The sequence below is a fragment of the Crotalus tigris genome, unplaced genomic scaffold, assembly GCF_016545835.1.
Source record: "Crotalus tigris isolate CLP2741 ecotype Arizona unplaced genomic scaffold, ASM1654583v1 scf7180000017568.12009008, whole genome shotgun sequence".
Lineage (NCBI taxonomy): Eukaryota > Metazoa > Chordata > Lepidosauria > Squamata > Viperidae > Crotalus > Crotalus tigris.
Genome location: NW_024096478.1, coordinates 7,971,194 through 7,995,779, shown reverse-complemented (window position 1 = coordinate 7,995,779; position 24,586 = coordinate 7,971,194). Strand labels below are relative to the sequence as shown.

At 35.1% G+C, this 24,586-nt stretch overlaps 1 protein-coding gene across 1 annotated transcript in view; it reads left to right on the top strand.

The window, feature by feature from the left end:
• LOC120311467 (interleukin-12 subunit beta-like) overlaps positions 1-18,530 on the top strand; it is a 33,312-nt gene extending 14,782 nt beyond the window's left edge. The window contains exons 3-9 of the mRNA XM_039351003.1: positions 9,265-9,346; positions 10,733-11,017; positions 13,667-13,799; positions 14,836-15,029; positions 16,117-16,256; positions 17,418-17,569; positions 18,461-18,530. Coding sequence (XP_039206937.1) covers positions 9,265-9,346; positions 10,733-11,017; positions 13,667-13,799; positions 14,836-15,029; positions 16,117-16,256; positions 17,418-17,569; positions 18,461-18,530 — 1,056 coding nt within the window. The remainder of the gene's footprint in view (positions 1-9,264; positions 9,347-10,732; positions 11,018-13,666; positions 13,800-14,835; positions 15,030-16,116; positions 16,257-17,417; positions 17,570-18,460) is intronic.
• The last annotated feature ends 6,056 nt before the right edge of the window (positions 18,531-24,586 follow it).

Below are 24,586 nucleotides of genomic sequence, written 5' to 3'. Positions count from 1 at the left end.
ATAATATATGCTTCTGTTTACTCATTAATCTTTAAAGAGAATCTTCTATATTATTTCAATTTTTTACCCCTAAAGAGAAAAAAACACTTTTTCTAGTTTTGATATTTTACTAACTTTAAAAAAATACTGAAATATGATACATAAAGGGGGAAAAAAACCCTTCATTTTAAACCCAGAATCCAAAACACAAAACTACATTAGAACATTCATTCAAATATATATACATATATATATATATATGAATAACCAAAGACCTACATACAAACACCCGCGAAAACCTCAGAAAACAAATATACACATATATATATACACATATATGTGTACATATGTGTATATATTTTGGAAAATTTGCATAAAAATACGACTCCTGGGCATGTCTATGGTACAAATAAAATACGAACACCAGGAGAGTATAAATATAAAAATATACTTTACTAAAAGCTGCCAAGCTTTCGTTTGGAAACTCCAAACATCATCAGGGCTAAGGAGCCAGTAAACAATGATGACTTAAATGGGTTTTGCCGGCATCTGCACCCGGCTCATGGACCGCGTCACTGGTCCCGGCCGGTTAATTAGTGTTCCAGATGTTTCTTTATTACTCTCCTTGCGCTTCCTTCTATGGTTCTTCCAGATCATTCCTTCCACTATCTCATTACTGACATTCATCTCCTCCACCACCCCTTTATCTTATTTCCTTCCATAGTACTGACCCTCATCCCCTTTTTGTTTTCATTTTCCACCCTGGGGGCATCCGTTTCTCCTCCATCAGTGTTACAAGCTTCCCTGGACTCACAAACGCTCCCCCCCCACACACAACGCTGTTCTCAATCCCTGCTTCACACCCTTTCTTCTCACTCCTCCACTGTCATGAGTAACTTTCATACAGGTGTTGCATATTTGGGGGTCTATGCCCTCCTCCTCCGTCCTGGCAATCTTCGTGTCGACAGTTCTCCACCGTTCCATTTGTTTGCTGCGTGATCGGGTGCTTACTCCGCCTCTCAATTCATCATCCCCCCTCCTCCCTATCGCACGCTCTTATATATACACACACACACACATATATATATATATATATATATATATATATATATATATATATATATATATACATACATACATACATACATACATACATATAGCAATCCAATATAAATCCTATTAAATCCAGTTAGCTCACTGGATTCAAATCTATCCCTCAGGTTTATCCTCATGGAGTAAATTTTTTTTCTTCTCTTATTTTCAAGTTTAATCAATAGTATTTTACAAACTTCATAAATTATTCAGCATTACATAGAAAGACAGAAGACATGCATTTACAAACTTATTTTATACATAAGCTGTATTACTAAAATCGTGAGAGAATGATTCTGTGGGGAAACCCCAGTTTATATTAGTGAGGAAGCATTCTAGTCTGTCCTTTGAGCTTTCGGGTTCAGTTGAGGCAAATAGTTCCATGACAAAAATGTCTCTTTTCCAGTTCTTCTTCCTACAGCAACAAAATTGGACTGCTAATATATACATTTATGTGGCATAGAGGTAGGAAGAAAAAGCTTGGAACTAGGTTTCCAAAGAAAGTAGACTCTAATGAACATATTAATCTGTTCTGAAATGCTCTGACTGCCAGTTGTCTATTAAGCCAAGTACAACCTTATACATATCTGGCTTAAGAACATTCTTAATGTAATCATAAAAAATAAATTCTCTTCCTGTTCATTTAGAGCAGAATGTTTTTGCTTCCACATTTTTTCAGCCGAATCTATGCTGTTGTGTCCCTTGCTTTTATTCAATATTTTAATTGCTTGATTTTAAAAGGTTGTTGTTACACGGTAGTTTCTAAATCTGTTTTGTATCTTGCTTTGGGATGGTGCCCAATGGGTACCTGATTTCACACATAGATAATGTTTATTTATTATTGACAGGTAACAGAAAAAAAACACAATATTAGACTGAGATTTTTAAAAAAAGTCTGCATGTCAGGAAAACTAGTTTGGAGAATCAATAGGCTCTGACTCATTTTGCCAGTGTCACAGGGAAGCAGGATAAAATGGAATCTTCTATATACTCTAAATTCCCCATAAAAGTTTATGACATCATAATGGGAAACCATCTTGTAATCTGGATATTTTAATGAAAACTAAACTTGATTTATATGAAAATTCCATAGACAATTTTTAAGAATCTAGGACATTCCATTCTCATACAGAATTCTGATCATTCATTCATTCATTCATTCATTCGAGATGTGTTTGAATATTAGTAGCTTGGGTTGATAGTTGGGCTGTTGATTTGATCTCCGAGCTTGGCGATTTGGCTGCAAATGTTTTGTCTCCATTTGGGGGGACATATTCAATGCGCTTTGAATTGTGCTCATCTGTCAGAGCACTGGCCCTGAAATACCTTTTTGTGTGATTTAAATTGGTGTGGGTGTTATTTGTCTGGATGTTTCTGAGTCATAGTCTGGTTTTGGGCTGTTTGATTGGCTGGTTGTTCTTGCTGGGCCATGATCCTTGGTGTTTAAGTATCGTCTGTGTGATGCAAATGGTGTTTGTTCATTTGGTTGCCTCTGAGTCATGGTCTGGTTTCGTGTCAGGTTTCAGGTTGTTTGCTTGGCAGGCTGTTGTTGAGATGTGGTCTGGTTTCTTGTGGGGGGTTGTGATTTTTGCTGTGTGGTGGGGTACCTGTTTGTTTCTTTTAAATGTTGTCTTCAGGATTGAGGTTGAAGTAGTTATTTCGTTCTCAGCAGTTGGTATTAGGTCAACGTCAATGTGTTTGTTTATTGACTTATTGTTGAAGAACCAGGCTTCTGGTTCAACAATAAACAATCCTGGATCAAGAACCTATCCATCTCAAAGATGAGGAGCAACAAGTCCTGATGAAAGGACTCAACTTCAACCACAAAGATGTGCCAAACTCAGAATTCCTAGCAAGCTTAGAATATGCCTTAAAATTGAAAGACCTCAGCAAAGAAGCCCAACAACAAATACGACAGACCCTCATCCCAATGCTGAGATACAAATGAAACTCCAGCATCTTTACAAAACAGGAATTCCAAGTAATGAAGTCCCTCAAAACAGATAACAATATTATCATCCTAACAGCCAACAAAGATCAAATGACAGTCATACTAGACAAGGCTGATGTCACATGTTCCGACTAATGAAGCACTTCAAAGAACTTTCAGGCATGTTTCCTAAAGTCTTTATTTGCAGAGCTACAATTTTTGCCGGTCACCATGTTGGACTGGTTATGCCAGAATCTGAACTTCCTGTCGCTGGCATCAAGCTTTCCTTGCTCAACCCCTCCCTTCTCATGCAGTCACAGGTCACATTATCCAATTAGTGAGAAGGTCAAAAGTTTACTTCCTCTTTCTTTCCCGGACTTTTTCCCCCGCCCAGTCTAAGCTAAGTATTAACCCAATAAATGCCAGACAGTTTTGCATATTGTCAAAGCAAGAATATACAGTATTTGCAGCATTGACAGCTGACTACATACAAAAGCCCAAGCAACTCCTACAGGATACATCCACCTATAAGTGCGTCAGCACAGACCCAATGATGAAACTGACCAATAAGATCAACAAAACTCTAAAGAAAAAAAGTTGCTGGAACTAAATCTAATCACCAATGAAGAATATCGGAGAATGAAAGCAACCTATTCAAACATAGCATAGTTCTATGGACTTTCAAAAGTGCACAATGAAAACACCCCACTCAGACCGATTGTCTCATTTCTTGGCACACCCACTTACAACCTTGTAAAAGAAATGTGGAAACGCCTAAAGCACCTAATCAGCAATTCCCAATATTCCATAAACAACGCCACACAATTCCTGAACAACCCTAACCCTAACCTGAAACCAGACCATGATTCAGAGGCAACCAAACAAACAAACACCATTTGCATCACACAGACGATACTTAAACACCAAGGACTATAGCCAACAACAATAACCAGCCAATCAAACAGCCCTAAACCAGACCACGACCCAGAAACATCCAGACAAATAACACCCACAACCAATTTACATCGCACAAAAAGGTATTTAAAGGCCAGTGCTCTGACAGACAAGCACAATTCAAATTGCACTGAAGATGTCCCCCCCCCCCGAATAGAGATGAAATGTTTGCAGCCAAATCGCTAAGCTCAGAGATCAAATCAACAGCCTCATTCATTCATTCATTCATTCATAAACTGCTAATTCTCTCCCTCTCAAAATGTGTTTGTTTGGAAAGGATGGGTTAAAACTCTCTGTTGTATTCTTTTTTTTTCAAAATTTTATTTATAATACAATTAAAAAAACATTGGATATAACATGACATTCCAGTATATACATTCTTATCAAATTATTCCACTCTCTGCTGTATTCTAAACCAGCCTTTCTCAACCTTTTTACCTTGCAGGAACCCTTGAAATAATTTTCAGATCTTAGAGATACCCTAGGTAAAATTATTGTTATCAACAGTTCACAATACATTAGCATAATTAATAAACTGATTTACAGCACATAAAAATGATAAAATTAGCCATTTGCTATGAATGAAGCTATCTCTATCCCCCAGATAGACAACTAAGGAATATTACAGCAATGCATTGGAAGCATTAGATGGAATTATGTACAAATGGCAACTCTAAAATTTCCATTTTAAAAGACTGTTGTATAGAATAAATTAGCCTGCCTTATATTATTACTGCAAGGTTAACAAAGCAGTTTGCCCCAGAGCCCTCTTCAGGAATTTGTGAGGGTATAAATATAGGAGATAACCAGGCTGAGCCTGAAGAAGGGGTCAAATGCACCATCAGTCACGAATTCCTTTATGCTCATAAGAGTCCAGTTCACCATTAATTCCTTATTTACCTCCAAATTGCTTTAATTTGAACTGCCTGGATTGCCTGATTTTCCTGGCAATTGACAATAAATTGCCTGTATGCTATTCTATGATCACATGAACTGAGTTGCAAAAATCTAGATTTGGAGGTTGACAACACATTTTTGATTGATGTTCTTGGAATCAGTTAATATTTATTTATTTATTAAATGTATATGCCACCCATCTCACTATCTAACAAATCTGAGCCATCTGTTCATCAGTGCCTTATTAAACCTCTTTCTGAGTTCACAGATCTTTTGGTAGACTTTCCTTGTTTTTCCATTCTTGTTTCCACCCTAGATGTCTTCAAAGATGTTGTTTTAATATTTGCTTCTTGACACTTCTAACAATTATCTGAAATTCTTTCTTAAGTTCCTTCCTGAGATCTTTGTCTTTCTTGACTTTGCCTTCTCTTTTTCTCTCTTCTTGGCAATTTCTACAATTTGTTCTAATATCCAATTTGTTTTCTTCTGTTTCCTGATCTCTGGCAGTCTCTTTTCACATTCAACCTTAATTTTTTACAACACCAGAATCATTCTATGGTTTATCTGGTTTTGATCAATAATATTCAAGATTTCAAAGAGATTCCTGATGTTCTCCATGAAAACAGCAATGGCACTTAGACTTATATTCTACCTCATAATGCTTTACAGCACTCTCTAAGTCAGAGGTGGGCTGGATGCATCACGCAGAAGCTGCGCCCACCCCAGCTCCGGCAAGGGGAAAAAAGTTGCGATACATCACGACACATAATGTGACGCAGCGAGTTTGACATCCTGCTCTAAGTAGTTTATAGAGGCAGCATATTGCCCTCAACAATCTGGATCTTCATTTTATTGACTTGAAAGAATGGAAGGCTGAGTCACCCCTGAGCTGGTGAGGATCAAACTCCTGACATTGAGCTAAATTAGCCTACAATACTGCATTCTAATCACTGTGCCACCACGGCTTGGGATATGCTCAAGTTCTTATAAAAACTAAGTGCTTTTCTTCTTCCACTTTAGCTTTTGAACTTGTAATTCATGATCTGTTCCACAGTCAGTCACTGCCCACATTTTTGCTGTTATAATTGAGCTTTATTTCACCAATAAAATTTACTTTTGGTAAACTCCTTAATGTCTATATATCTAGGAATTCTTTCAGATGTATAAATATTGGTAGCAATAATAACTGGTTTAGCAGAAACTTATAGGTTGTTTTCCTGCTTCATTTCAGTTTTCTAGGCCATGTGGTCCAACTTCATCCTTAATATTTCCAAAGATAGCATTCCAGTCTTCAACCATGCACAGCAAATCATCTTGTAAATTTTGATTTGAACCTGATCACACAACTCATCAACTTCCTCTTCTTCTGAATCAATAGTTGGAACAAAAACTTATATAATCATCATATTAAAGGATTGTCCATGATGGCTCATTGATATTGTTCAGTCATTGATGTCATTGTAGCCAAACACTGTTCTTGTTATAACCTTCTTCACTATGTAAGTAATACTGGTCCCTCTTTGCTTTCATGTAAACAGTGAGTCTTCTGACTGCAAGTGTCCAATTCCTCTCCATCTCAATTTACTTTTGCCAACTGTACTAATCTGTACTAGACTCATTTCATCTTTAACAGTACTGAGATTTCCTGTGTTCATGCTTCTTACATTTCATGTTGCCACTGTAATTCTGTTTTTGCAATGATTCCTGCAACTAGATGTCCCAAAGTCTTCATATTCTGCAAGACCCTCACCTCTTCTTCAGTTACATATTCGGTTCCATCTGACCTAAGCTGCTCACCATCCAGCATATTATCCTAAATACCATCTATTTTAACTATACAGGTAGTCCTTGACTTACAACAGTTCATATAATGACCATTCAAAGTTACAGCGGCAATGAAAAAAACGATTTATGACCGTTTTTCACAGTTACAACCTTTGCAGTATCCCCATGATTAAAATTCAGATTCTTGGCAACCGGTTCATATTTATGACCATTGCAGCATCCTGGAGTCACGTTATCACTTTTCGCAACTTTCTGACAAGCAAAGTCAATGAGGAAGCCAGATTCACTTTCCAAATAGGTTACTAACTTATCAACTGCAGTGATTTACTTAACAGCTGTGGCAAGAAATGTCATAAAATGGGGCAAAATTCACTGAACAAATTCTCACTTAAGAACATAAATTTTAGGCTCAATTGGGGTTGTAGGTCGATGACTACCTGTACTTTAAAATGTATTTGCATTTTAGAGCACAATGCCTGCATTCGAGCTATGTTTTTACCTGCTTTTAATGCAGGTGAAAATAGGACTTTGAAATCCGTCTCACAGTAACAGATTCAGTTATTTTCATTTCTCTAATTCAGAATATATTCTGGATTTCCAGTGAGGTCACAACAAAATCATAGAGCAAATGCTTGCATCGCCTGGAAGAAAATTAGGCAGGAAAGGAAATTCCTGTTGCATAGTATAAATGTTGGTCTAATAATCTTATTTCCTCTCTGAGAATTATTAGGGACTCCCAATTTTTGCATAGCGGTATTTAAATTTTTTATTGCTTGCAAAAAGGGAACTTATTCTATATGTTGTAATTCTGTGGCCCTGTGGTTTAGGCCAAGTATTTTTTTTTTTTTGGGTTTCAGAATTTAAGCATATATATATATATAAGGCAAGTAGTGTTTAGCAGATAGATAGAACTTAATTCAGTGAGGCTACACTACCATTGGCTACAGCTAACATAGCTGAAAAGGTAAGAATGTATTTATTTTTCTTCCAATTTTAGCCCTACCGGGATATGAGCACTGACCAGCTATTTATATATCAATTTATTTATCGCTTTTTGTGAGATGGGTAGCCAAATAAATTACATAGATGATAGATGGATAAATAGATAGATAGATAGATAGATAGATAGATAGATAGATAGATAGATAGACAGACAGACAGACAGACAGACAGACAGACAGACAATAATAGGTGGCAAACTATAGAATTCTAGATCCTATTCAATATATTTGTAAATTATTTGATGAGACGTAATAAAATATGATTATGCAAACTGTAAATGATGTAATAATAGTAACGACAGCAAATACCTAAGGAGACATTATCAGGAATATTTGAAAACTGGAGCAATGGGTAGAAACAAGCAAAATGAATTTCAACAGGGAGAAATACAAAATCTTTCTTTGGATAGAAATAATTCAAAGTCAGGAGTATGGGATGAGAGGCAAATCCATGCAGCAGTATATTTGAAAAAGATCTGGGATCTTGGTAGATGATAGATGGTATAGTTCTTTTAGGAAAATGTATCCACTAGACCAATTAAATTGTTAAGGATCTTAGAAGAAAATGATTAGAAATGTTGTGTATGATTTGCTTGGTGAAGACAGGAGTCTGGGGAGGTATCTTTAAGTTGTCAAGAAAAAAATATGAAAGACTTTTTCAAAAACAGGGCAATGAACAATGGGTTTATCTTACAAGGATGCAGTTTTCTGCTGAACTTCAGGAAAACTGTCTGAACAAAGTAGTAGAGCTTCCTTAGAATGGTGAAGTCTTTTCTGTTGAAGGTATTTAATAGGGAATGGTGGATTATCTTTGATTCTTTTACTTCTATGATGTGTTTTTCTATTTATTTTTGTAGCGTATATTATAATTATTCTAATATGCCCTTTTTAAAAAAAATAAATTCAGGTCTAATAACAATACAAAGAAACTAGTTAAGATGTGTCAATTATACAAAATTATAAACTATATGAAAGAAAGACTAATTTCAATCCCTGAATAATTTAAAGTAGGGAAGTCATGTTAGATTTACTGAAAATAAAGTAATAAATGCAGATTATTTTTGCCCCATCTAATCTTCCTTTTGCTATTGGAGTTACCACAAACTCAATAATTTTCATTTTTTAAGACTGAGTCCTTTCTGTTTGTAGCATCAAAACCATTGCATTTTTCTGACCATTCAAACATCAGAGGAAAAGTATGCTTATGGTATCTGAGTACCCTGATGCTTCATTTTATTTTTAGTCTAATTTGCTTGATGCAACTCTACATTATATAGTTTCCAGGACATAGTTTAACTCTTATTGTTAGCAACTCACATCTATAGATTGGGTGTATCAGCCATGAAAATGGTAGTAGGACTTAAGGCTCTGCTTGCTTCTTGCCATGATTGTAAATGGGATTACTTTATTAAAGATTACTACCCGTATCAAGAATATACTTTGCAGGTAAGATCTTAATTCATAAGAAACAGAGGAATTCACAATATAAGTAAATCCATGAAACTTCTGTACCCTTCATTTATAAATATGCAAGCATCGTAAATAATGATAGGTGCAATCATACATAGAGTTGACTTTTTTAGTCTTTACTTTTACTTTTTACTATTTATTTATTTTTCCTTACAGATGACATTTGTTGTATTTATCTTGATCTTTTCACTGACTTTGGTTGCTCACAGAGAAGCAACACAAGAAATAAGATCAAATGGTATGTCACTGAGTTTTTGAATGAAATTTTGTAGTAAATTGCAATGTATTAATTACTTGATATAGATTCCATTTTTTGTCCAGGAATTTAAAATGACATACACAGTACACTTTCTCCAATCTTTATCCACAACAATTCAGATAATTTGGCATGAAATTGGCCTGAAGTCACTAGTAAGTTTCCATTACTATAGAACAGAGCTGAATAAGAGTCTTCTTCACCAAAACCATAACTACAACATCACATTAACACTGTGTATGGTTAGGCTGCACAGGCCCTAGAGCACTTCAAACACAATTCCAAAGATTTATTTTTAATAAATCTTTACCATGTAACATTTGATAAACCTTATAATAGGTTTAACAAACTGATACAATGCATCAGAGGGAGTATTTCACTGGCCAATCATTCCAAATGGTGACATTGCTTATATCAATATGCCTCTTTATGTGTTTTATGTATTTATGGGTGTGTGTGTGTGTATATATATGTTGCTACCAATATATTGAATATATATATATTCAATAATTAATTAAGGATTCAAGAATTTCAGTATTCAAACCCAAACTAAGTCTATGTCAGCAATGTATTTTACAATGAATGAATAACTACAAGCATCTCTTGTGGGCATATTGCCAGTGTTGAATAGAACATTCTGTTCCACAAAGTTTCAAGATAGAAATGAAACTGTATTAAATGATCAGGAATATGGTGTCTATGCTGTCAGCTATTTGTAACTCTATACCAAAAGCAAAAAAATGTTATGACATAACAGATGTGCATGGAAATTAATTTAAGAAAATGTACATGGCCACTCAATTCACTTTCAGTGACTCTGGGCAGCTTACAAAGATAAAAACCTAATATTAAAAAAAAACAATAACCTCCCAATTCCCTGATGATAACAATCAATCAAGTAATTCACGTGATCGGTTCCATCCCACTCTAAACTCCCCAGGCCTTTGACAAAATCAGGTCTTTGGGGTCTTGTGAAAGAGTGTCAAATTTGGAGCCAATCTTACTTCTGTGGGGATATTCTATAGAGAAGGAGCCACCATAGAAAAGGCCCTTTTAGGTCTAGTACCTCCTCCTACTAGATGTTTCTCCAATATAGGGGATATTAAATATTAATCTGTATCCATGCCAGGTTTTCTTGCTGGCCAGAGATAGAAACAGACCCTTACCCAAACTGCACACCTTTTGTTGCATGAATTCACTATGACAGCTGTTTAAGGATGAGCACTGTTTTGATTTGAATGGGGTATTTTTGTTTACTCTTTTTCAAAATGTTTACTTTTTAAACTGCTGTAATATAAGAATATGTTAGCATTTTCAAGCCGTATGCACTTTTAGCGTTTTATAACTTAATGATTTTGCAATGTTCAGAGTACTTTGTAGAATCCCAGTGGTCTTCCGATAATTCAGCCCTTGCCAAAGAACTGACACTCAACTGCAAGACATCTGGAAATCAGCATGGATCAGTTTATTGGAAGAAAGACCTGAAATGGGTAGGAAATGGCAGGACTTTGACAATAAGAGTCAGAGAGACTCCAGATGCTGGCAAATATACCTGTTGGAGTAACACCACACATGAGCTTCTCAGTTCCAATGTTGTTTATATTACAAAGAAGAATGAAAAAGGAGAAATAGATGAACCAATTCTCAAGAAAGGTAAGCTTCTGAGCAGTGTAGATACTGTGTAGTGTTTCAGCTTTTCAAAATATTTTATTGAAGAATTTTAACAAGATAAAAGTAATGTAAATATTATTCTCTTTTAAATTATAGCATAATATACATTTCAGTCCTCTCAACCACGTGTTTTCCTACTATTCAAGCAATATGTTATATTCAAAATTCCTAGCCATTTTACCATGCACTTTTTTCACTTGTTCATCTGCTAAGAGTTGGGGCAATTACTTCTATGTTGTTTGTACATAATTCAGTTTCAAATTCTGTCTTTCAATGCTTGATTTTAAATGCCTTTTTATCTATCTTCAATCTTTCTCTTAGTTGTGCATAAAAAATGTAGTAAAAACTAAATCCCTATACAACCAATTGTTCTCTTGATTTCATCTTATATTCTCCACATTCTTGTTCAAACGACTCTCAATAGGTTAACCATTTCTCTTTAGCTTCTGTTTCTTTCCTATAAAAGGTTTCTATGCCGAGACCCATAAAGGTATTTTTGGGCACTTAATACTATGAAGGTCTTCTAGCCGTTCTTTCTCAGTTTAGAGACCCTGTAGGTAAAAGTTAGTCCAGCAGTTCCAACTCTTTCAGGGATCTGAAGTGATTTAGCAGAAAATCACAAAATGTTATCCAGAAATCCCTTAAAAGTGTTCAGGAATTTTTCAGATTCCATCAAATAATCGGATAGATTTCCTACTTCTATAGAGTTGAATAAATTGAGAGAGCTAAATTTCAAAATGAAGGGATACAATGATTACAGGTGAACCAGATTACCAGGGGTGTCAAACTGCCGGCCTGCGAGCCAGATGCGTCATGGCGAAACCGCGCCCACCTCATTGCCGGCAATGGGAAAAAACTCGTGATATGTCGCAACACGTCACGTGATGTCGCGAGTTTGACACCCCTGCTCTAACCCACTTACTTGACCAAGGGTACTTCCATAGTGCATTCTTAAGATGCTCCTGCCCCATTCTCACGCTGACTGCTCTAAGCCACCTCAAGAAAATTCTGTACAGATCAGGATGCTGGACAATTCCACAGCTGTTATGCCAATCCTTTTTCTCTTACTAGACATGCATCCATTCCTATTACATTTCAAAAAATGCAATACAACATTAACAAAGTTAAAGCATCAATATGCAGGTACATGAATCAGGTTTAAAGTAAATGTTCCTTTCTTCCATTTTCCCTGCTGGGCTCTAAAATCAATGTTGCAGTTGTTATTACCAATGATGTTCCACTAATAACATTTGCCTGACATGCAAAAAAAAAAAAAAAAATCAGTTGTGCAAAACCTGTGAATTATTTTTTTAGGATATTTTTCTTTCCCAGAATCAACTACTTTAATGCTTTTTCTTTTTTCTTCCTCCCCCCCCACATTCATTGGTATATCATTTGATCAGTTTTGCTACTACTTATAAGGCAGAAGGGTATCACTCTGGCTCCTAAATAGTCCAGCATGGTAAAAAAGAAAAGAAAAGAAAGAAACATTCTAGCATTTGAACAATGCATTGGTCAACTTATTAAAAAAAATAGTGGCAGTATAAAGTGAGGACAAGTAGCAGATGGTATTGTCTGTTCTTACCCCATAGATCTGATCCATGACCCATACTCACAATAATCTGGCATGTGGATATTTCTCAAATTAAGATGTTCAGGAACAGCTATATGGACTTGATAGCTGTCATCAAGCTGTGACAAAGTTAGGAAAAGCTTCAGCATGAGAATTGAGGTCCCCAAAACTATATATTTAATCCAACAGTGTTAGCTAAGGAAGCAGATGATTTGTATACCTTGTAGAACTCCAAAACTATCCAATAGTAAGCCATTATATACAGATCATTTTCACTAGGATTTGGTAGCACAAGAAATCCTAAATGTGGGATGCAGATCAAGAATTGGATGCTATGATATCATGAGCAGAACTTCAGAGACAGAAAGCCCTGTCCTAAAATGCCCATGCCTTTTTGTCAATCTTCCCACCTCTCAAAAAAAAATCATCACTTCTTCTTTTCTGGAAAGAGAGAAACAGAATTTCTTCCCTGAAGGAAGAGAATGGAAAGGATTAACTCCCCCACTGCTTCCTTCACATGAACAAATGCAGCTTATTTCTCAATATACAAATAGCAAGGTTGTTTTACATTTCTTTATTTGTTTGTGGAAAGGGAATAACTTAAGGAGTGGGAATGGGAAGGATTTTTTCTAAGAATGTATTTGGGAATATTGTTTAGATTGGTAATGATATTTCTACTGTAAATAAAGAAAAAAATATATATTACCAACAAGAGCAAGGCATGGCCACATTTCTTCCTGCCTTTGCAGAGACAATGGGGAAACGTGTATAAATTTAATAAATAAATAAAATAGAATGCAGATGATTGGAAGAGAGAATAGCATGAATATTCAGAAACAAACTTGAGAATTCTGTGTGTGTGTGTGTGTGTATCAAAATTATTATGTAGATTGTACCATAATATAATTTACTTGTTTATATTCGCCAAATAACTTCTTACATATTTTGATGCTTTCAGTGGTCTGAAAATGCCCTGCATGAAATCATAAATTACAAATAGTCACTAGTGTGCTCCGAAACATATTGTGTCATAAGCCATTTTATTTTTTCCCATCTAGATCCAGAGAAAAAGACCTATTTCTACTGTGAAGCAAATAATTATTCAGGGAATTTCACATGCTTTTGGGGAGTAATGAGTCAAAATTCAAACCTGAAATTTCGGGTTGAATATGAATATGAAAATCAAATGAAGTAAGTCATTTAATTTATTATTATATTGTATTATATATTATATTAAACAATATATTATATTATATAATCATTAGCTGCAGGTTAAAAAGAAGGTCAAGAATCAGGCACAGATATATGGATCATATGCATCTTGCAAATATCCTGATCAGAGAGTTGTTTGTGAAGGCGGGACAAGTGATGAAGCCTGAACTGTGATATAAACTCTGCCTCTTAAGTATTTTCATGTGATGCTGCAGTGCAAGAACTATGCAGCATGCCAATGTCATAGTATGATTTTCATACTATGTATGAAACCTCATTAAAATTAGGAATTATCGCTTATGTCAGGAGACTTCAAACTTGCCTGGCTGAGGAATTCTGAGAGTTGAAGTCCACAAGACATAAAAGGGCTAAGTATGAAGACCCCTGGCTTATTAAGATTAGACATTAGAATGGTCTCAATTGATTGGTCTCTTATTAATTGAGACATTAGAATGATCTAATCAAATAAAATTTGTTAATGGAGTAGAATACATAGTAAACCATTATATATGAAATGTTCTTTAAGAGATGACTGAGCTAATAATGTGATAGCTGATAGCATTGGGCTTGTGATATTGTCTAAGCCAGGGGTAGGCAACCTTGGCTTTTTTATGACTCATGGACTTCAACTCCCAGAATTCCAGAGCCAGCATTCTGGGAATTCTGGGAGTTGAAGTCCACGAGTCATAAAAGAGTCAAGGTTGCCTACCCCTGGTCTAAGCTAGGGAAAAGTGAATGTTCATGATTATTACAAGGTGTAGTCTTTATCTACTGGTAAAATTATCTAATCCTTGAAAACTAATTATAGGATAGAGCTATTAAATGTTCTTATCCCAGGAGAGAATTCTGTTTACTAACAATAATACATGGGTAATCTTCTAGAACATATTTCCTGAAGTCTATATTTAATTATTCTTATTGCTGATGTTTTAAACCTGAAAATTAGTCAGGATTTTTTTTAAAAAAAAAATAGGTAGAAATCCTTGCTCAGTTGGATCTTGGTTTTTAAATGCAGGTCTGGATCAGGAACAGTAATTTGTGACTTTAATCCTGAGAAAACAAATACAAAATATTCAGCTTCCTGCAGAAGAGAAAATCCCTGTTCATACACCGAGGAGTATGAACCAATTGTGGTGTTTCTTCATGTTTTCTTGACGGACGTATTTGTCTATGAAAAACATAGCAGAATTTTCTTCATCAAGGACATTTGTAAGTCACGTAAAATACTTCATTTTGTCAATTCAACAGGCTGAGAGAACAAAAAAAAGGAACAATTTCCATGTACAAAAATATTTTCTCCCTTTGGCTGCAATATATAATATGGACAGTAGAGGACAACATAAGCTCATTCATAAATCTTTCTGAGAGGAAATAAGGTGTCATTTCCCAATAAAAATTTCTAATAGCTTTTTTGAAATCAAAACAACCCCCAGGACAAGAATATACAATGCACTTATCCAAATCATGATTGCCTAATAGTAATCTAATTTCAAGGATAATGTTTACATTTGAAAACCTTCCGGCCCATCAGGCTTACAGTGTTTTTTTTATTTTTCACATAATTTAAATCCAAGTCTCTTTCAAATTGTGTTTGACTTCTATAACTTCATGATCACATTCAAATAGCTTTCGGTAACTGTCTGGAAGTGATTTGCTATTGCTTTTCTTTTCCCTAGCCAAGGGAATTCCAATTAGTCTCCTATTAGGTACTAACCAGGTTTGGCCGATTAATCTTTTTAAAACATGCCAAGGTGAACACCCAGACCACCTGGCTAATTTTCACAGAGATCTGACACCATTTACACTTACACTTATGATGATCAAAGAACATAAATTTTTAAGTACAGTAAGTACCGTAATCTGGGTGAGCTCCCTCTGAATGTACTGGACTCTAGCTCCCTTAATCTGATCATTAGCCATGCTGGTTGGTGCTTCTGAGAATTGTATTCTAGAACATCTAGAGGTCCACAGATGTGTTAATTCTAATATAGGATACCCAGATTTTCATGCAAAAACTGTAGGTTTCAAGGAAACCTATATGTCAACACAAGAAGAACTTTGACCTGATAGAACACTGACCTTCCTTATTCTGGAATATTTACTTTGAATTGGTTCCTGCCATTTTCTCCCATAACAAAAGAGCCAGTAACTAATATGCAATTACATCGCAGCCTGAAAATAAATGTGAAACCTCTGAGCTCATTAAAAATGATAAATGTTAACAGTATGTAATAATGTAAAAGTCTAACTAAAATAGATTAGTAATATATAATATTCGTTTACTTGTCTCGTGCAGTAAAGCCGGATATTTCTCAGTGCCAGGTTACCAGAAATGGCACACTGATTTTGTTACATCCTGCAACCTGGAGCACCCCTGTTTCTTATTTTGGACTTACTTACCAGATCAAAATGGTTTTCAATAACAAAATTGAAGAGGTAATTTTTTTAAGCACGTGTACTTTCTTTGAAGATATTTCAAGACATACAGTTGCAGAACTATGATAATAATGAGAAATAAGATAGTTGATGAACTAGAAGCAGACAATTTGGTGTAGACAATTATGCTGTCCTATAGAAGTTTGGATACAATTCTCTGAAACATTGAAATTTAATCAAATTGGCTGAGGATGAAGTAACTCAAAATCTATGCTGAGTATCAAGTTGTCTATCTGTTTTATTTTATATATTTTTGGTGCATTAATAGAACTAGAATATTTTATTGGCCTAGTGTTATTAGACACACAAGGAATTTGTATCCAGTACAAAAGCTTTTAGTGTGCATGCAAAGCAATAAACTATCATAATCATAATAATGATACCAATAAGAGGGAGTAGTAAAGAAAATGAAAATAATAATAACAATACAGCCATACAATATAAGACATAAGACAGTACTGTGAGAATAAGATGTTCAGTAGAATGATGGCACAAGGGAATTGTCTCTGTGTATAGTTGTTTTGGCATACAATGGCCTACAGCAGCATTCCAAAATGTATTTTCTAGATTAAATCAAGGATCCAGATTTTTAAAAATGTTGCTTCCTGTTGCTTTTCTGTAAACTATAGATATATCTGGAACACTTGAAAGACAGTGATATTTTTTCATCGGCTCCAGAGCAGAAGATATTGCCTCTGAACATGAAGGGTGGGAAATGTCAATGATTCCATTTCTATTGCCTGATATTAATCTCATGAATTAGTTTTAGCACTTTTCAGATATTTTAATGGGCATAATGAAAATCTGGAAAGATAATCTCTAGCGAGCAGATGGTCTACTGATTAAGGTATTGAACTGAGATCAAGGAGACCTAGGCTCAAATACCCTCTAGGTTGGACCAATCACATTCTCTCAACTCAACCTAATAGATTTTGAAAGCAGAACAAGGAGGGATTTATAATTGTCATTTTTTTTTACTCCTAAAACAAGGACAGGACACACATGTAATAAGAACTGAACTGAACTCAATTCAATATCCCCATTCTATCTTGATTTAGGGGAATTGACACATTCTTTCTGGAAACTCTATGCTTTTTAGATTCATGTGCTTGGCAAATGCATTTACAATTCATTAAATGGAAGTTGTAATTTTATTCTCAGATTTCTGAAGTTGATCATTCATCATTACTTCAACATGGAAACATCATGACCATTACTAAGAAACTGTGTCGGTTTTCTAGTAACAGGTGCTTAATTCGATCCCGGGATCATTATAACAGCCATTCTGCTTGGAGCAATTGGTCAAATTGCAGGTATGATTAAATAGAATGTGTTGCACACAATAGATTATTCAAGATAAACATTATTATACAATATTTTTATTCCTAATTTACCTATTTGCACATATTAACTAATAATTTAAAAAAAACAATATTTGTATTATTGATAATGATTCATATGAGAAACAATAAAGCCACATGATATTGCTGCATTGTTCATAAAATATGATAAACAAAATCAAGTGTAAGAAATTAGGAGCCAGAGAGGTTCAAATGAATACAGGTTTATTGTATTCTAATAGTCTCTAGAACAGTGATTCTCAACCTGTGGGTCGGGACCCCATTTGAGGTCGAACGACCATTTCATGGGGGTCGCCAAACAACGCAGTCCACCATTTTTTCCCCCTTTTCCTTAGCTGTGCTACTGCCTTTTATTCTATTGGCTTTTGAAAGCCAATAGAATAGACTCTCTTGAATAGAGTCTAATTCTATTGGCTTTCAAAAGCCAATAGGAATTGTCCAGGCTGTCTCTGCCCTGCTGAGCCCGCCAAAAGTCCTATTCTGCAAGCGGTGCTGCACCAGTTGAGTAGTCCTCGACTTACGACCAGTTGGAGGGTCGCGGCATTAAAAAGGTTGAGAACCACTGCTCTAGAAGAATCTGAATTAACAACTGTCAAAGCAAATTGACGATAGATAAGAATCAATGAAATTCAAGGTGGGCTAGACTTAAATTTCTTGTGGGAACTAAATTAATCAAGACTGATGACTCACTTGACCCCTCCATCGGGCTCAGCCTACTCATCTCCTACAATTTTGACTCTATGCTGTTCCCCCACCATTTCCTCCTGAAATTTTATTTTTTTCCCCAATAATTAATACATTCCGTCTGTTGAAAGTATGGCTTTTGTGTTCCATTTTCTTCAGAGCAGAAAAATTTGAGGAGTTACTAGCTTTCCTCCACTCTTTAAAAAAGAATATTGAGAAAGAAAGTTAACACAATAGAGTTTCTCTGAATCTTGAATTAATTAACTTAAATTACTGAATGTTGAAAGTTGCATAAGATTATGAAGCACAAACCATTTATTTTTTGTTCTCTCTGGTCAAACAGATTTTGCAGATCACTGGATATTTCAAATACATGGAAAAACTATTTAAATGTGTGATGAGAGGGAGAGGAATAAATATTGCAAACAATAACAATTCTGCAATACAATATTTAACTCCCCTGGAGATTTTTTTTTCCTCCCTCCAAACTGAATACTGTGTTCAAGAAATAGAATCATGGCTGAGAATCATGATAGTCAACAGCCTTTGAGCTTATTGATTCTTTTTTCTTACTTTTAAATAGAGGTAGTTCTCGACTTACGACCACAACTGAGCCCAAAATTTCTGTTCCTAAGTTGAGAATGTGTTAAGTGAACTTTGCCCTATTTTATGACCTTTCTTGCCACAGTTGTTAAGTGAATCGCTCCAGTTGTTCACTTAGTAAAATGGTTGTTAAATGAATCTGGCTTCCCCATTGACTTTGCTTGTCAGAAGGTCACAAAAAGTGATCACATGATCTGCAACCATAATAAATATGAACCAGTTGCCAAGCATCCAGATTTTGACCATGGATATGCTGCAACGGTCGTAAATGTGAAAAACTGTCATAAGTCACTTTTTCCAGTGATATTGTAACTTTGAACGGTCACTAAATGAACTGAGGACTACCTATAAGGAAAGTATAGTTACAGGTAGTCCTTGTTTAGCAACTGTTCACAGTTACAACAGAAAGAAAAAGTAACTTTCCTATCAATCCTCACGTTTAAAATCTCAGGTCTGTAAAAACAGAAGCTGAAGTAGGATCATATGCACAATCAACCACTTTACTTAATTACCAAATTGCCAGTCCCAATTGTGATAATTAAATGAGGATTTCCTGTATTTTAATTAGAGCCAGTTTCGTTTCATGATTAAAGGACCAGACTAGACATTGGAAGATCTTGCCTTAGGCACAAAGCCACCTGACACAAAGTGTCAGTCAGACACTTTCAGCCCTAGGAAGCAGGCAATGGCAAACCACATCTGAAATCTCGCCAAGAAAACTTCAGGAATTCATTCAGGCAATCACCAGCAGTCAACAATGCCTCGAACACACCAGTCCCTCAAAAAGTATTTTAAAATAAAAACAGTGATATATCTTCTTCCAAACCATTAATCTTTCTGTTGAAAAGGATTAGGAAAAAAATGATTGTTTAGAGATAATATGAATAGAAGTAAAAAGTTGAACCACATTCTCCAAGTGGACTTGCTAGAGATAACAACTAAAGATACTGTATGATGCTGAAGATTCAATATTTCTCCCTCCATTTTATTTCCAGATCAGCTAGCCTCACAGGAATCTTGTGAAGGATCAACCAGACAATTCCATCTATAAGATCAGAAGGAAATAAAAAAACTGCAGGTGTCAGAATTGAAAATAAACACCTGCTGAAGGTTTTGTTCTGCTTATTTATAGATTGTTGTTATTATATATTTATAAATGAATTTTAAAATGGATCCTTTTAGAATTCCTCTTTCCTAAAAAGGTGGAAATTGGACTGCAGTTCATTCCTTCTATATTCTGAATTGGTTAAATAAAGTATATTGGAGACTTACAAATAGTTAATTTTTAAAAGTGAAAACATGATGGCTAAGAATGTAAAATCTGAGCTTATTACTGTTCTTGTGTTCTTAGATAGTATATTTGGGGGAGATTATATGTATGTGTACGTAGAAGTCTCCCCTCTATACTTGCAAAAGCTGCAGGCAATTTGGTTGGACCTTGATTTACAAGCCTCCATTTATTGTACAAGCTTTATTTACTTAGAAGACTGCAAGTATATTGGGACAACAGCTCACAGAAGATGGACATTCCAAGCCTATGCAATATAAATTTTGTTAACATTCTATTTAGAGGAATCTGTAGAAGAAATTTTTTAAAGAAAAAATAGTTTTTTATTTTGTTTTTATGTAATATTATTTAAAATATTTTAAAGTTCTCTAAACTTAGTTCATATGTTTTACTCTGTATTTATCTGAACTGGTGGTAGAAATTAAATTTGCCTCCCTCAAAGTTTTTAAAAACTGGATTGTTAGAGAATCTGCAGAGGATGAATTGATACCATTGGTTTGTTATTGTTATTGATGCTTTATTTTATTTTATTGTATTGTATTATTTAAAAAATAAATATTTTGGATATTTGACTATATCTGATTGTATTTTTACTACATTTACTGCATTGTAAGATGGTATAGTTAACCATTGAGTGTAATTACTACCATCACTTTGCATAGTGGTGAGGAAGGAAGGAAGAAAGGAAGGAAGGAAGGAAGGAAGGAAGGGTATTTATAAAATGAAAAACACATATATTATAATTTGGATATAATAGTGGCTCCCTCATAAAAATGAGTTAGTAATATTATTACATCTACAACATTGGGGTAATTAATTTACTGATATATTGATTTTCAGTTTCATACGCACTGCAGAAAGAGTTTTATTTCTCGTTCTTTGCAGTCCCACACTCAAATGTTGTTGAATATACTATATATCAGAATTGTAAGATATTCTACTTGTTGACATTTCAGTCTATAACTCAAAACTTAAGAGCTGTATCAATCCTTTTTTTATAGAAAACCCAAAGAACACCTAGTGTATTGTATTTATAAACCACAAATGTAGCTGTAAAATAGTAATGTGATGTACAGCAATGGTAGCCTTAAACTAAACATTTTCAACAGCAGTATTGTTAATTGTGTTGCTATTTGGTAGGCATTATAAAAGCTATGAATCACCATATGGGACTTTGGGATCAGAGTCCTCTATCAGATTCATGGAGCAGAGTTCTATAAAAGTGTATTTTGGGCTCATTCTATATGCTTGGGTAGATTTTTTTAATCAATATATATCCAGTGGTTTTTGTAATTAAGAGAAAAATCAGCAAAAAGGTAAAGATTAAACAGAAAAAATATCTTTGACAAACAGACTCCCTTTCTACAGCTTGATCACATGGAGTTTTTGAGATGAGCTACCAAAGATTGCTGGGGGAGAAAAAACCACTTCAGCAAGTGTCCCAGCTGTCACAAATTGTTTCATAATTATTAATATGCAATTGATAGTTAGGCATGCTCTAAATTACAAAAATCATTATTTATCTCTTGCGTTAGGATGCATTATTTGATTTTATTGTGTTAAATATTCAATATTATACACACTTTGTAGATAGTGCTATATAGGGCATAGCAAGCCAAAACAATTAGACACAGAATCAGATTTTTTTTTCCCTCAGACCATTACTGTGCTGAACACCTAATTCTCAAAGTGCTGTCTAATGTCTATGTGTATTTACCCAAGTAGTATGCTTGTAGCATTATTATTTATTCTTATTATTATACTTCTTACTCCCCACTCTTATTATTACTATTATCATGATGGTTATCATTATTCAGTTTCTTTTCATTTACACTGAGAGCTTCTGCACCATACCAGAGACAAATTCCTTGAGTGTCTAATCATACTTGGCCAAATAAAGTATTCAATTCACTAAATGTGCCAAATAGAACTATCAGAATCAGAGGGTTTTCTCATGAATAACATTTACTGAAAATTTGAATAGCCAAAGGTTTTCCTAGCTATGAATTTTAGTAATTATTAATATAGTATTTAAACTATGCTCATATAAAAGTCACTTCCAGCAGAACCTGAAATACGAACATCTGTTCTAACCTATAAGGAAGGGTTTCTCCCCTTGCTTTGTTTAAGGAAGTTCACAAGGATGACTTGGGATGGGACATAATTGAAATACTGGTCAATAACTATTGGCTAAATGTGTGAACTATGGTGGGAAGAACTATTTGCACTGAAGAGCAAACTGAACTATCCATGTCACACTTCTGAGTTATTTTCCTATATCGTTTTATTTGTTCTGCTAAAGGATAAGCTGCCAAACTGCACACTTCAGTAAAAAAGTGGTCAAAAAGAAGCACTTCCTTTCCCCTTTCTAGTATATATCAACTTACATTCATTATTCACACTAGCTTTTCTTCCTGCAAAGGAAGATACATAGATGAATAAGCCTGAATAGAAGATGGCAAAATAGGCAAAAAAAGAGTTAATCTTCATAAATATGGGATAGGACTTCACTTCCTCATGGATGCCACTGCTAGAGCCATAACATTTGGTCCAGTTGTATATTTTGGCTGTTTGAGAGCGTTTAGGTAAGGAAATATCTCTGAAATCATGGCAGGTGGTGCAGTAGTTCCTTAACACTACTACACAACCTATCATCATTTCAAGATATTGTATTTCCTTATCCAAACAAGGGAACAAAATGATTGTGGGTGGGCAAAAGGGCAACTTCCGACCTTCTGCTACCTTCCTCATTGATGTTCCTTGTGGGAAGCTGACAGGGAGCATAGAATTCCTTCCTTCCCTTCCCTTCCCTTCCCTTTCCCCTTCCAGCCCAAGTGGTGACAAAAGGAAAGGTAAATAGATTTGGTTTTTGACAGCTGAGCCTCAAGATAAACTTATACATCACTTTCTTCTTTTTTCTAATATAGATATAGATAGTTAAATAATTTGATATAGACAAGTCTCATAAAATTAGTTAGAAATCTAACTAATGTGATTAAAATTTGATTTGATTACTTTTCAAATTAATAATGTTGTTGTTGTTAATTGCGAAGTCGTGTCCGACCCATCGCGACCCCATGGACAACGTTCCTCCAGGTCTTCCTGTCCTCTACCATCTTCTGGAGTCCATTTAAATTCACACCTACTGCTTCAGTGACTCTATCCAGCCATCTCATTCTCTGTCGTCCCCTTCTTCTATTGCCCTCAATCTTTCCCAGCATTAGGCTCTTCTCCAGTGAATCCTTCCTTCTCATTAGGTGGCCAAAGTACTTGAGTTTCAACTTCAGGATCTGGCCTTCTAAGGAGCAGTCGGGGTTGATCTCTTCTAGGACTGACCGGTTTGAACGCCTTGCAGTCCAAGGGACTCGCAGGAGTCTTCTCCAGCACCATAGTTCAAAGGCCTCAATTCTTTTGCGCTCAGCCTTTCTTATGGTCCAACTTTCACAGCCATACATTGCAACTGGGAAAACCATGGCCTGGACTATACGCACTTTTGTTGGCAGGGTGATGTCTCTGCTTTTTAGAATGCTGCCTAGATTTGCCATAGCTTTCCTCCCCAGGAGCAAGCGTCTTTTAATTTCTTGGCTGCAGTCCCCATCTGAGGTGATCTTGGAGCCCAGAAAAATAAAATCTGTCACTACCTCCATTTCTTCCCCATCTATTTGCCAGGAATTGAGAGGGCCGGATGCCATGATTTTGGTTTTCTTAATGTTGAGTTTCAAGCCTATTTTTGCACTCTCCTTCTTCACCCGCATCAAGAGGCTCTTTAGTTCCTCTTCACTTTCTGCCATCAGAGTGGTATCATCTGCATATCTTAGGTTGCTGATATTTCTCCCAGCAATCTTAATTCCAAATTAATTAATAATAATTAGATTCAAAAAAATCTGAAATACCCAGACAGGAATTAGGCTATTTGCTCAATTAAACTTAATACAGTAATTTTATCAGGCTTGTCTTCAATCTGCAAAACATACCGGCATGTTTACCATGTAAAATGATACCCATAATTAAATTAATATAATTAATATAATTAAATTATTTTTAAATCAATTATTTAATGAAATAAGGAAATGTAATTAGTCCAGGTTCAAAGATAAATATTAGCTGTAATTTATTTTCATCTTTGCCTTGGAAAAAGTATGCTCAAATTCCCTACCTCCATCTCAAATAAAGCACATTAGAATTTATTTATTTTTTTAAAAGAAAATAGAAGCCCTCGGTTCTGTAGACTTAAGACATTTTGAAAAAAGATTTCTCTCTTTATCAGGAAAAACCCTCCACCAACATTGTAGCACAATTTCACTGTCAAGAACTCACTTCAATGTTATATTATATTAGTGGGAAATCTACTATCACGTAGGACATGGTTGTATAAAATTATTAAATGAGGATAC